The 17,126-nt window shown below is 32.4% G+C and overlaps 1 protein-coding gene across 1 annotated transcript; it reads left to right on the top strand.

The window, feature by feature from the left end:
- Nucleotides 1–290: 290 nt before the first annotated feature.
- LOC139426671 (uncharacterized) lies at nucleotides 291–5,894 on the top strand. The gene is made up of 2 exons (XM_071186309.2): nucleotides 291–420; nucleotides 4,538–5,894. Exon 2 carries the CDS (start codon nucleotides 4,641–4,643, stop codon nucleotides 5,451–5,453), a length of 813 nt encoding a protein of 270 aa, XP_071042410.2. The 5' UTR covers nucleotides 291–420; nucleotides 4,538–4,640; the 3' UTR covers nucleotides 5,454–5,894.
- Nucleotides 5,895–17,126: the final 11,232 nt, after the last annotated feature.

Raw genomic sequence — 17,126 nt, 5'->3', positions numbered from 1 at the left:
TTCATTTTTGAATTCTGCTTTCAAATTGCTGTGCTTTAGCTAACTTTGAAATTTTAAAAAGAATTGATGGACTCGTATCGCAGTTACTAAATACTAAAAATACAAAAATTGGAAAATAACAGCTAAAACGATATGTGTACTGTTTGATAAAAATGTTATTGTATTTTTCACATTACTCTCAAAAAAATTAACAAAACAAGACCTAACTACACTAAACTACGTAAATTGGACTTGTTATAAAGCTTAAAATTTTTATTTTTATAAAAGTTTAATAGAGATGGCAACATTTTAAAACGTGTCGGATTTAATGTTTACATTGTTTTCTAAAAAAAATATTAGAAATGTTTAATATTTTATTGATAGATACGAATAAACAGCTAAAAATATTTTATTTAAACAATGAAATAAACTATTTTCGAGGTAAGAGTAACATTTTTTATATTTAAATATTACTTAAATGGCGAAATGATGTACTGTCTTTTTTTTTCTATTTAAAAGTTTCTATTTAAATTGCATTCATTTATTATATGTTTGTGCTGTACGACTTATTATAACGTACTTTATAAATTTATTATTAAGCAAAGTAATTATGTATTTTACAAGAAATATAACATTTATGAAACATTTGTATTGCTATCATACTGAAACCGATATCATACCTAAAATATACCCAGACAGTATTAGTCTGGCATGACAGTATCATGTCAGTACATCATTTATCAAACTTATGAAAACCAATACCAGTCGACGTATATATGGTTTATGTAACTTATATATCATGCCGTAACCAATCTGTCCAGTTATGTTTTTTATTATTTTTTTTCATGTTGGAATTTTTTTTCCAGTAGGGTGTTGTACCAGAATTTGAGAAAAGATAACGAATCACTTTTAAATCTCAAATGTTTTATTGGTACCGAATTTGGAAAGATAGGAAACCTTAAAAAAAAGTTACTTCGTCAAAACATTCCGAAAAAATAAAAACAAAAAAGGTATTGCTCAATTATTATCACTAGATACAGTTATTTTCGATGTTCAAATATCAACAATGTACCGTTTGCAAAATTAATAAACAAAAATTTCACCGGATAACTTTTGATCTAATGATCGTATTTTCTAAAGCAACCTTAAAGCAAACCTTAAAGGTGACTAAAAGCAACCTTAAAGGTGATAATAAATTAGTGCAGACAGTGTTTTAAGCTATGAAATAAGACACAAAAGCATTAGTCTCTTTACTCTTTTTCTCGATGGGATCAGATTCGTGATTCCATTTAAAAATCGTAGCCGCAATCAGGAAAACATAGCCGTACTAAATTAAGCAAGAGAAGTTTGAAAACCTGGAACTCTAATTTTACTATTTCGCAGAAGTCAAATTTTTTATTTATGAGAAACTGATTAGAAAATTCCCTTTAAATTTTTAATTTTGTTATTTAAAACTAAGTTGATTAAAAAAATTTTAAAATTTGTATAATTTGAAATTAAAATTAATATTTTTTACCTCACTATTAAAACAAATGATACAAAAATTTTTCTAAAAATTGTTTTTGCATGGACATATAATTACATAAGTAAATTTTAGTAGTGTGCAAAAATTTTTAATTCGCCTAATTAGTTCTCAATATATTGTGAAGTACGCAAAACTTCTTCTTCCAACAACTTCTACTTTTTCCTTCCATTTTCTTCAAACCAAGCCATTGATACAATATTTACCTGATTGCTGCTATTCTCTCCATACCCTATTTTGGGGGTCAACTTTCCAAATGCGTCGAAAAAATGTATGTTCCTTCACAGAAACTGTGTTTTCAATCGTGTTCACAAAATATCGTCTAAACAAATATTTTAGCATATTTAAGGTTAGGTCCTACTAAAAATGAGCTTGGAAATCCAATCATTAATTCAAACTTTATTCCGAGTGAGCGCATTTTTTTCCCTTACTGTTCATCAAAAATAAAGGGTATCTTATAATAAAGGTATAGTTCGTTCACCAGGAGTTGGAACTTGACTCCACCTCTTCGGACACAGAGTTCATTTCAGCGCGTAAGAGGAGGAACATCGCCGGGCTTGAAATTGAGACAACCCTTAAAGCGCGCCAAACACAAACAAGTGAATTCTTTTTCAGTCACTAACTTCACTTTATCATCTGCTATTATACCGTTCGTTAGCTAATTAAATATATTTTAAGTTTAAAAGCTACTGTTTTTCCAGCAAAATGTCTCAAAAAGGACAAACTATTCACTCAAAGGTGAGATATATTTAATGTTAAAAAAATGAACACAAAGATTGCGAAATAAATATTTTTGTCATACGATCGCCAAATAGCAATCTTGTTCAGGATTGTTCACTCTGTCTCCCCATAATAGCGAATCAGGGCCGCCTCGAAAGAAGGAGACTCCTCCTTCTTTCGGGGCGGCCCTGGTCGGATACCAAGTGATGAAAGCTGAGCCAAGTGCCAACTCCTGGTGAACGAACTATATCTCGTTTCCCTCGGTCGTAATGGGATTCGTGCAAGTGACGTAGTGTGGGTATATCGATCCTGATTGGTTATTGAAACGTGGCATTTGTTTTCGTTAACAACTGTTCTTTCCATTCTATTACGGGTAAGCCAATCTCGTCAAGTATCAATTCTCGTAAGTGATACATTCTATAACACTTGACAAAGATTCTTTCATAAAGATTTCAATTCTTTCACTATATATATCTTACTTAACACAAAGGCAGGCATGAAATCATGCAGAACATAAACAATTAATTATGCATCGAAGTTGGCAGGTAATAATAAATCTGAAAAAAAAAAAATTATTTCAACAAATTTGATGTGCGATACCACGCTTTATTTTATAACTTCATGTTGATTTACATTCTAGCTTATGTGGAGAAACTTAGATCAACTTTAACACGCCATTTTGCTTATTAAAGATCAGCTGGCGCATACGTCACATGTATGGGTATCATCTGTGATCTTCTTCTCTGCAAGAACTCAATTGTTACCATAAGTTCCTAAACACCGCAATCAAACAAGCAAGTCCACGTTTCAAGCATTTAAGCCGTGCATATTAGTGCTTAGTGCTAATACCTTGCACTATTACTTTGTGCATATTAGTGTTAATACATTGTGCATATTAGTGCTTAGAGAAAAATCAAAGCACTAATATGCACAAAGTATCTTATTTGTAACTGGTATAATGACTTTTTTCTACAGTGGAAAAAAAACATGGAAAAACCAAGCTCGAATATGTAGGTTTCTTCCTCCCCTAGTAAAAGAAACTAGTTCTCCAAAAGACTTATCAAACACAAGTTTTTAAACAGTTTATAACAGCAATCAGTTATAATTGCACTTTAATATTAATTTTCAAGTTATTTACTACATAATTTTTAAATATTGAATAGGAAAGAAAAATTAGTTGAATATGCAATTACAAATAGCATATGCTAAGTTTTATAATCGAATGCTGTTTAGTGGGGAGACTGAAACTTATTTTAAATAGTATAATTCATTAATTTCAATGTTCTACAGATGTGTATAAATAATCGAAATATATATATATATATATATATATATATATATATATATATATTCTTTTTTGAAAAAACAGCGAGTGAATATAAAATTTGTTAACTGTTTGGTAATATATCAAATTTAATTAGTAAATTTAAGCTGCTCTTATAGTATTTATTGCCAATAATATTGTCTTGGATTATTATATCCAGATTCTTTTATTTTGTCCAGTTTCTTCCGGTTTTTTCAATTTCTTCCAGTGTCCTGGTAGAAATGAGTTTCTTTCGGATAAAATACCAACAATAATTTATACTACATCGATGACACACTACAACTTTATTCACTCCCCTATCTCTAACCGTTTTCGAGATGAGAGTGCCAACTTTGAAGTTTTCCACCTAGAGGAATTTTATTCTTATTTTATAACCGTCGTTGAACAGCCGACCCAATTTTTTGGGTTGACGACCACTGATGTTCAACTCCATAGCGTTGTAATTTTTAAGCCAGTCCAGAAAACAAGGGATCTCCTGGACTAAGTACTGGGAGAAATTTACCTTCGTGGAGGTCTTCTCGATGGAACTGACACGCATTTGCGTTACATGGTGAGGAAAACCACGAAAACCTCTCATGGTTAGCCTGACGGCAAGGGGACTCTAACTACTGATCCGTCTACCACTGAGGATATTTTACGTGAGCTCTGTGGTCGATGCAAGCCAGATGCAGAATTCGAAACTACCAGCCATCGCTGGGATTCGAACCCGGTTCACCTCATTGGAAGGCGAACTCTCTATCCCCACCCACATTAATTGCATGTAAAGAGATCCTTGAAGAAAATTAAATTAGAAGTGAAGTTATTATTAAGTAACCGTCACCAAATACTTCACAAAAGAACTGCTCCAAGTCGATTAATTAATTTTTTTTTGTATTTAATATTAAATGGAACAATAACTTCCTTGTTTCTTCATTTTTATAGCATTTATTGACAATGAGACAACATTTATTTTTAATTATTATTAAATATATTATTTGTATTCTTTTTTTCAGTTTAAAGCCATAAAAAATTGTGAATTCAGAATAATCGTCTCAAAAAACAGAGCCAATCAGATTTTGGAAGAAGCAAGAATTTCCAAAAAATGAATTAAGAGCAATGGCGTCTGAAGCGGAAGATTCGAGAGATAAGAAATACCAAGATAATAAAGATTCGAATTCAAAAAAAGTTGTTGAACACGAGACGGAGGAAGATACCATTCTTCTTAAATCAGTGGAAGAAACATTGGAAAGACTCAAAAGTGCTTCTTCATCATTAATGGAGGAAGATGACACAGATCTTGACGATGATGAGACAGAAAAAAAATTGAAAACTTTGCCCCCTAAAGTAAAAAGTTCTGTACCAAGACGGAAAACAAGCGAAGTTGTTCCTAAAATGATTTCAGATGACATAGCAACGGCTTATCAAGCATTTAAAACGAACCAGGAAAAAGGAGGAAATGATCAAAGACAGGAGAGGGAAAAACCGGAAAATATTCCTACTCGTTACGACCTGGGGCAGGCCTCTTTAATGGGAGCCGTGCTTGGCATTGGCGAAAGAGACAAGAGTAAGGACGATGTGGAAAATCGTGAATTACCGCCAATGAACTCTAAGATTGGCACTCTTGCCGGACTTGGCGCAGTAGCGGATGAGGACCTCGACTTAAACGAAAGTGACGACGCCTCGTGGGATAAATCCGAAACTCTAGGAACTGAAGGGTTTGTGGAAGAAAACGTAATAAATCCTCAAACTAACGACTGCACAAACCTGATTAAAGATAGTAAATACCAAGAAGAAAATAAGCCATCTGCATCACGAGATCAACAAGTCGCTGAGGACTCCGCAAAAGTTGTCAAAACTAACGTAAACGAGTCGGGTGGTCTAATGCGGATAATTCGTAGAATGAAGGAAAAATTATTACATGAAGACTAAAAGGGAACGTTCTCACTGCATGCGATTCACGCACCTCCGATTAAAATCGAGAGAAAAGGAGGACCTGATTGACGAATTTTTCAAGGAAAAATATATTTCACCAATGAGATTCTCAGTTTTACCTCAATTGTGACCAGAGGTGCGTGAATCACATGCTGAGATAACGGTTCTTAATTGAGTGATGTATCAAGCAAAACGTTTCGCCAGTCTTAGGAATGAAGGATTTCCCTAATGGTTTCTACAAATGCAAAGCTCCACCTTTATATTGTACAAACATAGTGTGTGTTGCGGTAAAGTAAATTTACAGATTCTTAATCTGATTTGGATTATTTCACTGTAGCTATAATTAAATTTGTCTGCTTATTTCTATAAGCATTACTCACTGCTTAGCATTATTATCAGCATTGCTTGTTTAGAAACACAACTCTTATTGTTAGAATTCATTTAAAGACTGGTTATTTTTCCCTGGTGTCCATAATTAAAGGAATTTTCAGATTTCACTGATTATCTTTAGAACTACTGAACCAATTTACTTTAAATTAGATTTAAAGATAGTATGATATAACACAAAAAAATAACAATTCTACAGTTTTTATACACACGCATGATAATCATCGGATCGAAAGGTTTAAGAAACCACACAAAAATTAGCTTAATGTGTACGGACTCTTCCTAGTCTATTTTTTTATTATATTTTCTTGCTTAAACACATGTAATGAGAATTGTATGAGAAAGTTTACTTGCCTCAACCAACGACTAGTCATCTTTTTATTTTGTGACGTAGTGAAGATAACTGATAACCGAGTCTACGGCAAAAACGTAAATACTTGCCTCAACTTTGTTCAAAATCTGATTAAATACTAGTTTTGAAAAGTGCCTATTCCTCATCAAAAAAAAAAGCTTGTTACAAAGCAGAACTGGTTAAATCTTTCTCCTAGCTTCGAATAGCAACAAAAATTGAGGCAAATACATACTCAGAAAACGAATCTGTTAAAATGCTCTACCCTATTCTAGTCGTCTACTGATCTCGTTCCGTAACGCTTGTGTCAATTGAACTCGTTCAACAACGCGGTTTTTAGGTCCTGGATAGTTGCCAGAGGGTTATATTCCCATTGCACCCGATAGTCCTAGATGCGGGTAGAAATGTTTAGGACATGTAAGACGAGCATTTTACTCATGAGCGAATTGCATTTACTTGCGATCGCATCGCAGTGAGAATGCTGCTTTGCGAGTTGCATCGCCTTCTCCAGACGTGTGTTTCCTGACATGTTCGATTCTAGAAATCTGGTAATCAATCCTGGGGTTAACAACTTTTCAGGCTTTGCTTGCACCCCTTTAGACCCCTGAAGGGAGGTCACCCCTTCCCCACTGCCTCAATATGTGGTCAATACAACTACTACTATCGAGATTTGAAACTGAAGATGGCTATTAAATTACAATACGGAATGGATAATTTTATACTCAAAATTTAATACTATTACGTATTTTATATGAAACATATATTATTATTATTAGAATTTCTAAAATTAGAGAATTATGGACAAATAAAATTGAAATTAGTGAATTAAATAAAAGTAAAATATATTTGAGATAATTAAGGTATTAAGGATATCGATAATTCACCTCCACTCCAGTCACTTTCACAGCAATAATAAGATTTCTGACAAGTCTTTTAATATTGGTTTGCAACTTTGACAAAGCACACTTAAAGTCACTTTCATTGTCTATACTCTAGCTTTGATTGGTATTTCGATTTAAGGTATGCTGAAAATCCAGATTCACAAAAATGTGTGGAGGAAAACTGCACTCCAAGCTTTCATAGCAATTTGTAGGTAGACAGGAAAATATCGCAAAAAAAAATATATTCCATTTTCTTCGAATTCGACCTTTGCTTGTAAACCACTATTGAAGTTGATTGCCTGTACTTGAATATGGAATACGGAAGTATATCCACGTTGATGGTGAAAGGGTCCTTGTCAATTTGAACTCCCAGTTTACGGAAATTGAAATAGTCTGCAATTTCGCTTCTTAATGCTAACAAATGGTTGGATCCTTCAATAGGATACTTGCAAGCGACGTAGTGTGGGTATCTCGATCCTGATTGGTTGTTGAAACGTGGCATTTGTTTTCATTAGCAACTGTTCTTTCTATTCTATTTCGAGTCAGCCAAGCCCGTCAAGTATCAATTCACTTAAGTGATACATTCTAAATTCTTTCACAAAGATTATTTCTCAAAGGTTTCAATTCTTTCACTATGCATTTACACGGAGACTTAACACAAAGACAGGGACGAAGCCATGTGGTTTTTAAAGTCGGGTCTATTTCCCATTGGCCTCAGAAATGCCAGAATCGCTATTCTCTTGTCGTTACCCAGTGGGCACCTGTGGCTAAGCCACGGCGGTCGAGTTGCGTCCCCCACGTCATACAACCACAAACCCGTTTATAGGGTGGGTTACAATCACACGGAAGGAAGATCATAGAACTCACACAGAGAGAAATTTACATCCATGCCTACGGTGCGATTCGAAGCCACAACCACTGGCCACGCAGTCCAGTACAGTGACTACTAGACCAGTGATTGGAGACCATGTGCTGCATAAACAAACTAATAATGCATCAAAGTTGCCAGCTACACAAAACAAAAATATATCACTGTTGAAATAAATTACATAAACAAATAATAAATACTAGTGGACTGCGCCCCCTGCTCGCTAACGCTCGCCAACCCCCGAAAATTTCTACGCAATCTTATATGGTTTGCTTCGCTCGCTACTAACTTAGGTACATTGCAAATGCACAAAATTCTAAAAATTCGAAACAATCATTCAAATCCATATAACAACTTTTTTTTTAAAAAAAAAATTACATCCTTTTAGTAAATACTAAGTCATTAAAATAAATTTGAATTCAAATAAATGACATGTAATTCGTTAAACCTATTAGAAATGTGCTATAGTATAAAATCTTAAGATAAAATTTCTAAAACTGATATCTCTTTAAAAAGGTTAAAATTTTGGCTATAATTAAGTCTATTAAAAATTGAAATAAGTGAATTGCAATGAAAAAACCTGCATAAACAAATAAATTCTAGTAAAACAAATAAATTCGTGATATAAATCAAAAATCGTCAAATAAATTCGTTGTTGTTGATTTACGTCGCACTAGAGCTGCACAATGGGCTATTGGCGACGGTCTGTGAAACATCCCGGAGGATGATCCGAAGACATGCCATCACAATTTTGATCCTCTGCGGAGAGGATGGCACCCCCGCTTCGGTAGCCCGACGACCTGCGCGCGAAGTCGAGCACTTTACGGTAGCACAGTTTAACGAGGACCAATACCGCACACCCTCGGTCCCTACGCAGACTGATCCAAGTGGTCACCCACCCGCACACTGACCGTAGCCACAAATAAATTCGTAATATATAAATTCGTGAAAAAAGCGCTTTCGACAAAATACTAAAATAGAGATCCATCGACAAAGACTACTCACTTCTGCCTAGCTTATGCTCTCTCTGGTTATTTCAGTTTCCGTTCTTTAAAGCGCTATATGTTGAGTCATCTCAGCTAGATTTGGCATGTGACATTTTTAGCGGCAATCATTGATTGATTTTCTAGCGTTGCCATTCGGGGAGTTGTAATGAGGCTTTTTTTTTGTCGCCGTGTAAGAGAAATATATATATTGATAAGTTAAATAAAAGAAGTAGACGAGAAAGAATTATATTTCAACTAATTCGATGTGCGATACAGTTCTGTAATTAATTATCTTATTGTAAATTAATTGGCACTGAATGCTGAAGTTGCCAAGATGACAATATTAATTTCCTATGGGATTTTTGTTTGATGGGATTGGATTTAGTCCAACAAAATGCACAAGAAACAATGTCCCACTTGTCTAAATAGAAAAACCAAACATATAGTTAGATATAAATCAAAAACTGTAGTTTATACTCATAAACCCTTATAACTCTAATAACTTCTATTGATGTGAAATTGATCTTATTCGGTTAATTGTGAAACATTTCATAACATGCAATACATTGCTTGCCTATATAGACTCATGAATTGGTATAAATTCTGTACTGTTACCCTTAAAACTTTGATTATGCTGTGATCGATAAATTAACTTTGGTAACAGTTACCCAGGTTCAACAAAGAAAATCAACCAAGGAATTACTTGAAACATTTAACATTTATAACCAAACTTATTAAAACTCAAATCTTCAAACAAAAACTCACTCAATTCATTTCCAAATGCTATCACGTAAATAACACATATTTCCAAATTATACACTACTTCAAGTTTAAAATGTATCAACACAAAATTATCTTTTCAATAAAATGCAATTAAAAATCTAAGGCTCAACATTCTATTACTCCAAATCCAGAAAAAACAATTAAAAATAAAATGCACACTTATCTTAAACTCTTCTAAAATGAATTAAAAATATAGATCATAATATTCTATGAATCCTGTACACACGATTAAAAATAAATGGCTTATCTTAAAATATAGTAGAAGAAATTAAAAGTCAGGGTAAATTATTCTTCTAAAACTGCACTAAAATCGAACTTAGAGTTTATAAATACAAAATCAAATTGCGGACCAAATTCCTGGAACTCCCACCGGAATTGCCGCCAGACTCGTGGATCAGGTCAACCTTTCAGTTTCTGATAGACAGCACTCCAACCCTTCAAACTTCTTTAGAATTCCTTCTAGTAAGGCAGTTTGCACAAGTGGGACAACAGACTTTCAGCATTGGTACTCTCTGGATAGGCCAACAGACTCGAACATAGCTGCACTCAGCTCATCACTTTCAGTCATCAACTTAGAGGCTTCGGCTAAACTTTTCTCAAGACTTCTGCTCATCCACCCAGGGGCTCCGTCTTAGACCATCTTACTCAGCGACTCTGGCTTTAATTCATCATTCTCTCAGTGGTACCGTCTTAGTCCATCCTTCCAGCTGCCTTAATCCATTCTCCCTCAGTAACTGTAACTATTAAGATATTTCAGAGATCCTAACCTAAAAAGGTTATCTACTCTTTCATCGAGATAATGGTGAATGGAAAGGAGGGAGGTTATAGCAGAACTAGGTCTCTGTGGAGATCCCCTTGAGAAGGGATTGGAGGAGGCTGAGCATTTCTTGGTTTTTCAGGAGCTCCTGGAGTTCTTTGATGATGGAGACTAGGCGAAAGGAAGAGGATGCTGGGGTGTTCTTCCCTTGGCTCTTTCTTCTGGGGCGGGCCTCGCACCCAGAGAAGTTGGATGGATGGTCTTTTTTGCAGTTGCAACAAGTTGCAGGAGTGTCTCTACTTTTCCTGCACTGATAGGAGTAGTGCCCATCGGCACACTTCATGCATCTTGGTTTTCCAGTGCAAGAGCTTTGGGTATGACCATAGGCCTGGCAGCGGAAACACTGGATCGGCCGACGGCAGCCGTAAAACCGCTCTATGCTGACCGGTATGTTCTTGATCTGCTCGGTGTGGAATAGCTTCATCTGATTGTTCTCCCTCAGTCACTCTTCACAACCTTTTTATTCTCTTCTCAGCTGGGCGAAAGAATCTTAGATTAACCTGTTTTCCTCCCACGAGCCGCCACGCAACCAGTCGACGTCAGAACAAAAAAAAAGTTCCTATATAAAAACAGTCCTAAATTAAATAATACATTATAAAAGTGATAAGACAATACTAAATAAATATAAATAAACCCTAATCCACATAATTCAACCCAAAAATCCCAGTTTAAAAAGATAATTAAAATTTCTAATAAATATCACTATTGTCATTGAATTTCAAATTTATAATGGTGGTGCCACCTAGAGGCAAATCATGTTATACACCATAAGCACTTACAAGAATTCGAAAATAAGTAGAGCTAACCAGTGCAGCCATCTATTGATGAATTAAGCGAACTATTTCCGCTGAAAAAGTAACCCAACTTCAAAAATATTTTTAAAAAAATATAATAAATTTCTTTTTGTTACATATAAGTATAAAACGGCACTTACTAATTTTTTTTTTTTAATGTTCTGCACAGCTTTAATATTTTTAGTTTTATTGAATTTTTTTTTTTTTTTGGTTTTATTTAATCTTTAAAAAAAATTGCATAGGAAACTGTTCCTCATTGTCTACATAACTCAGACACGTTAAATGTGCCCAACTTGAAAACTGTGCTACGCAGAAAACCTAAATAACTTCTAAACTATAAGACCAATCGTCTAAAGTTATATCCATTCAATTTAGTGTAAAGCAATACTTTATAAACAACACCTCACTTCTCCAGACATCGATGTTTATGTTCCTCAATCGGAGGTTCGGGCCGGAATACCCTGGTTGGCAAGCAACTGGACTTCGAATCCACCCGGCCAAAAACTCCCCGTGTTGTAATGTGCTGACTGGTGAACGTTAAATTTGTTACAAAGTCCTCCATGTTCCCATAACAAATTATACTTCTGGGGGTACTGAAGTGGAGATTGATTCTCTGGGGTCAGGTCAAAATTGCGATCTGTGGAAGAATAAATAGATGTATGAATGGGTCCATCCTATAAAAGGGTGTGGTGGAAGTCGAATTCTTTGCCATAGATGGAGCAACTGGAAAACAAGAGCAATCACACCCCTTGGTTTAATGACCTACGACGACGACAACAACAATCAGCGGTTTCATATGCGTGAATGAGGTTACTCACGGCACTTACCTTAATACAGCCATAAGTAAGAATTGTGACAATTAGAAAAGAATATTCACTAATAAAAACACTGGTAATCAAATTTAAAACAAGATTTCCTGCATTTCGAAAGAAAAGACGGAACACTTGTTTTTACATGGTTGGTTTTTTAATAACGTTGCACTAAAAAAATCTGATTTTCTTTAAATTTTTGAAGATATTTTCCCTTTATTTATTAAAGCGATACTTATTTTCGTTTTTATTAGAGATATCACTTTTTTTTCTTTTTTTTTAAAGCAAAACAACCGTGTTATACAAATTAATATTTTGAAATTTAGTTTGACATAAAAATTAAATATTCCATTTATTTAAAATTTTCGGTAAATTTGAATTAATTTTTCTTTTTTAATTTGTAGTTTAGTATAATTTGATTTTAAACTTCTTCTACTAAAGCTTTAAAACTTTCTTTATTACGAGAATATTAAAAATGTATTTTAACACACTGAACGTACTATTTTGTTACATAATTTATTTTTACAATTTAACAAAGTTTTGTTTTTCATTATTTATAATTTTAATATTTTGATACAACATTACTTTAAAAAATATATAATATAGATTTGCAGAAAATATATTTATCGGATGGAATTTATTGTTTAGATTAAATAAAAAAAATGCGTTCATGCGTTATTTCAAGTAGCTTTTGCACAAAGTGTAGAAAAGGCAAATAGAGAGTGATCCAAAAAACTTTGGACAATTATTGTTAAATACAGTTTTATTAAGCAAGAGAAAATAATTCCAGATGATTATACATCGATGTATTTTAAAAATTAATTACGCTTTGAAATTAAATAATTTTTTAAAATTTAAATCTAGAAAAGTTCCTCCGTCGTTTGCCCAAACAGTGTCCGGTATAAAATTCATTGAACACATTCTATAAACCAATATCTGAAGTTGTTGTTGTTTTTTCTAACGCCTCTTACCAATACTGGCAAATCTGCTCGGTAAAACCAGACAAATATAAGGCAGAGGAAGCGTTTTTTGTTTTTTAGTGGCGTTACCTATTTCCAATAATACGACTTCAGCCACACACATACATCACAGTTCATTTGTAGGGTGGATTAATTACTTCGTCCACAGACCGTAATTTTGACCTGAATCAGAGAACTATTGATATCCAATTCAGTATCTCAGAGGAATAATTTGTTATGGGAAAATGACTGACTTTGTGACCAGACAGATTTAACGTGCACCAGTCACTATGTACTAAACGGGGATATCTTAAGTTAAATGTTTAAATCATGATTTGAATTTGCACTATAGTTTATGAAGATTTTCAATGTTTCAATACGAAATTGTCAAATTTATTGCTGCAAATTCTACAGAGCAACACTACATAATTCCCTTAAATTTTATTATTTATTTTTAGTTTAGATTAGTTAATTGTTTATATATATATATATATATATATATATATATATATATATATATATATATATATATATATATATATATATATATATATATATATATATATATATATATATATATATATATATATATATATATATATATATATATATATAACGTCGTTGCCGAGTGGAAGGATTAAAGCAGGTCTTAGGTCGGGAAGAAGGGTACAAAATTTATTTATTAATTATTAGACAGAGCAGTCTTGAGAAAGTGTAAAAGTGCACATGAAAAGTTGCACTCCTTGGTTATATGTTAAGGAAAATCTTGCAAAGTGAAATCCGCAAAATGTCTTAATTTAGGGAAAGAGGGAACTCTTAGTAGTTGCAAATATTATGGTTTATGAAAATAGATCGAGCACTTCCCACACAGAGCAAAGGGAAAAATGTCCTGCTTTTAATTAGATGCATACTTGCGCCAAAAAAAAATTTAAGAACAGGATGAGGCTTTTAAAAGTGTGAGAAAGTATTTCGATTGGAATAATTAATTAGGATAGCATAAAAAGATTAATTGAAGCTTTTTATGTTACATCCCCCCCTCGCCAAAAATGCTTAATTACAATCCAAACATTTTAAAAATTATCCATTTGCAAAATCTTCCCTCTGATAGAAGCACAATTAAAATAACCAAATTTGCAATATTAACAGTATATAAAAGTAATATGATTTATAAAAATATACTCATATACTTTGTACTCATTCTAAAAATTTAACACAATTAAAAATCTGTAGTAGCATTATCAGCAATTTTAAAATTTTCATTTTCAACAGTTTTATTTTTATTTATTTTTTTTGACTTAACAGTTTTTTCAGCTCAAAGTATTTTGTTTGGAGATCACAATGAAGTTTTTTCACTAAAAGAATTATTCCTCATAATAACACAATTTAAGTTAACTCTTCAATCATGATGACAAATATTTATAAACATTTGTTAGAAATGTGTAATTTAAAATGTAAAACACTAAATACAAAAACAGTTTTACAGGAAAAATTTCAATCTGAAATTAGATTTGAGTATTTTTTACCTTGTTTGAAAACAAAATAGAATAAAAATGACACAGTGGTTGTTATTGTGAAGTCCAAGATTTCAGTATTGTCTTTATTTTACTTTATTTATTATTAACCTTTCATATTTATCACTTTAATAGCAAAATATCCGGAAAAAAAACTTTTTATTTTATTTTTTGTCCAAAATTTTCCTTCTGTAACATTTTTTCTTTTCTCTCTTATTTTTCTTTCTGCTTTCTTTTATTTTTATTTTCTTTCTACTTTCTTTATATTTATTTATTTGTACTTTTATTTTCCTTCTTGGTATTTTTATTGCAATTATTAACCAGGATTTCAGGAAAAACGTGCAATGACAAATTGCTTTTATAATTAGAAAAGGTGATCAGTCTTCTCAGATTTTACATTACAACCCGTTTAACACAATTTATCACTAATTGAAATCCAAAACAAGCTTTCAAATTTAATATGGTATTAGGGTCAATTAGTTTTTAATTTTTGACTGATCTAGCTATTTTCCTTATTTTTAATCTAAAGTGCAAGTTTGGTTAATTTGCAAATTACCTTTTATTTCTTTTTTTCATTTATATCTTTCTTTCTTTCTTTTTGGACATAATTTTTTTTTCCAAAAATTTTAGTTCGGATATTCTTTTAAAGTAATTTTTGTGCAGAGATCTTAATTGGTTATTTAATTTGACACAATCGGGTGTTAAAAAATTCTAATATTTTCATTTCTATTTTAAACGTTTTAAGTGTATTTGGTTACTAATACTTTTCAATTTGTGTTTGGTCATTTTCCTATCTTTATGTTGTTTGTCTATGGAAATGTCGGAGCTAGAACTGAGCTATGAACTAATTACCAACGTTGGACTAAAGCATTAATGTTTGGTTTCACATTTCAATTCAAATTCTAACAAGTATTTTATTCTTTTTCCCAAACTATTTGTATTAGTTTTAACATTTCTAAATTTAAGTTTTGCCGCACCGTAATTGCATTCATATATTAAATTTTAATTTCAATAATTATTGCAGTTGCATTACGAAGAGAAAAATATTTAAATGGCATTTTCATCTTAACCCTACACACTATAGTAAAACAAAAATATAAATTCTACTAACCAATAAATCATAGAAACTGTAACACATAAAACAATAAATATGAAATTAATTTCTCGAAACATTTTTTATGCCAATCAATTCACTGAAAATAAAAATTTCAAGAAAAAAAATTTCAACAGTAAATACAATCAATGCATAAAACATAATTATTTCAATTGAAGCATCAAGTATGAGAAAAAAAAAATTTAAAATCATAATCTATCATTTTTGTTTTTTACATGAGTGCTTTTTTTTATTTTTTTAATCAATAAAAATTCAAGAAATTGTTTTACGAGAATTGTAAAAAAAATTAACACAAAAGGATACATGAAAAAGTTCTAATTAGTCCAAGAAGATATTTCGAAAACCGCAACATCAGAGATGAAACTTGATAGGAAAAAAAAATTGTTTCTTCGATTCCAAAACACATTTTGAAAATCACAACATCAGATGAAAGTTGTTTTTGTTTCTTTGTTAAGAGGAATCATAAATTAACACCAATAGTGACGGAGAAATTAAAGCGGATTCTTTGAGTCCTGAGTAGGAGGGAGGGAATGTCGACCACCATTCATAAACCATTCCTGGGTGTGAGAACAAGTATTCATCGACGATAAAATGCAGAGCAGCACTGGCAAAGGCGTAACAAAACTCTCTGTAAGTCACTTGTAAAGGAAAGGAATGGGATTTCAATAAAAACATTTTAATTATCAGGAGTTCGATGCAGTTTTTCTTTTTAGTCCAAGGAAAGAAATTGAAGCTCAGCTTTCTAGCAGTCTCAGGAACGTAGACAAAATATGCAGCATAGACATGGAAAACCGATGATCGTTTAGTTCCACTGTGCGTAGGTATCATTTATAGTAAACAAAAAGTTTGATGATTGAAGAATTTATTTTTTAATGATGATACTGAATGAATTATTAATTGCCATTAGTTGAAGAAGAATTTGACTGCTTATTTACCAACTGTTCATTTGAATAAATGATTTGAAGTTATTCCATATTTTTGATGTACCCTCTTCCGAAGTTGATTTATTTAATTTCAAATGAGATATTAAATATCTTTAATGTTCCGTTCATACCCCCTTCCTGACAGTTCAATCCTGGTGACTTATAACGTCGTTGCCGAGTGGATAAGGATTAAAACAGGTCTTAGGTCGGGAAGGAGTGTACAAAATTTATTTATTAATTATTAGACAGAGCAGTCTTGAGAAGGTGTAAAAGTGCACATGAAAAGTTGCGCTCCTTGGTTATATGTTAGGGAAAATCTTGCAAAGTAAAATCCGTAAAATGCCTTAATTTAGGGAAAGAGGGAACTCTTAGTAGTTGCTATTGGTTTATGAAAATAGATCGAGCACTTCCCACACAGAGCAAAGGGAAAAATGTCCTGCTTTTAATTAAATCCATACTTGCGCCAAAAATAGATTTAAGAACAGGATG

This window comes from Parasteatoda tepidariorum, chromosome 9 (assembly GCF_982258835.1).
Source record: "Parasteatoda tepidariorum strain Cologne lab strain chromosome 9, Ptep-v5.0, whole genome shotgun sequence".
In the NCBI taxonomy this organism is placed as follows: domain Eukaryota; kingdom Metazoa; phylum Arthropoda; class Arachnida; order Araneae; family Theridiidae; genus Parasteatoda; species Parasteatoda tepidariorum.
This window is presented reverse-complemented; position numbering and strand designations above follow the sequence as displayed.

Excerpts from the sequence above, each read along its gene's own strand:
- LOC139426671 (XM_071186309.2), top strand. The coding sequence starts at position 4,641 with ATGGCGTCTGAAGCGGAAGATTCGAGAGATAAGAAATACCAAGATAAT.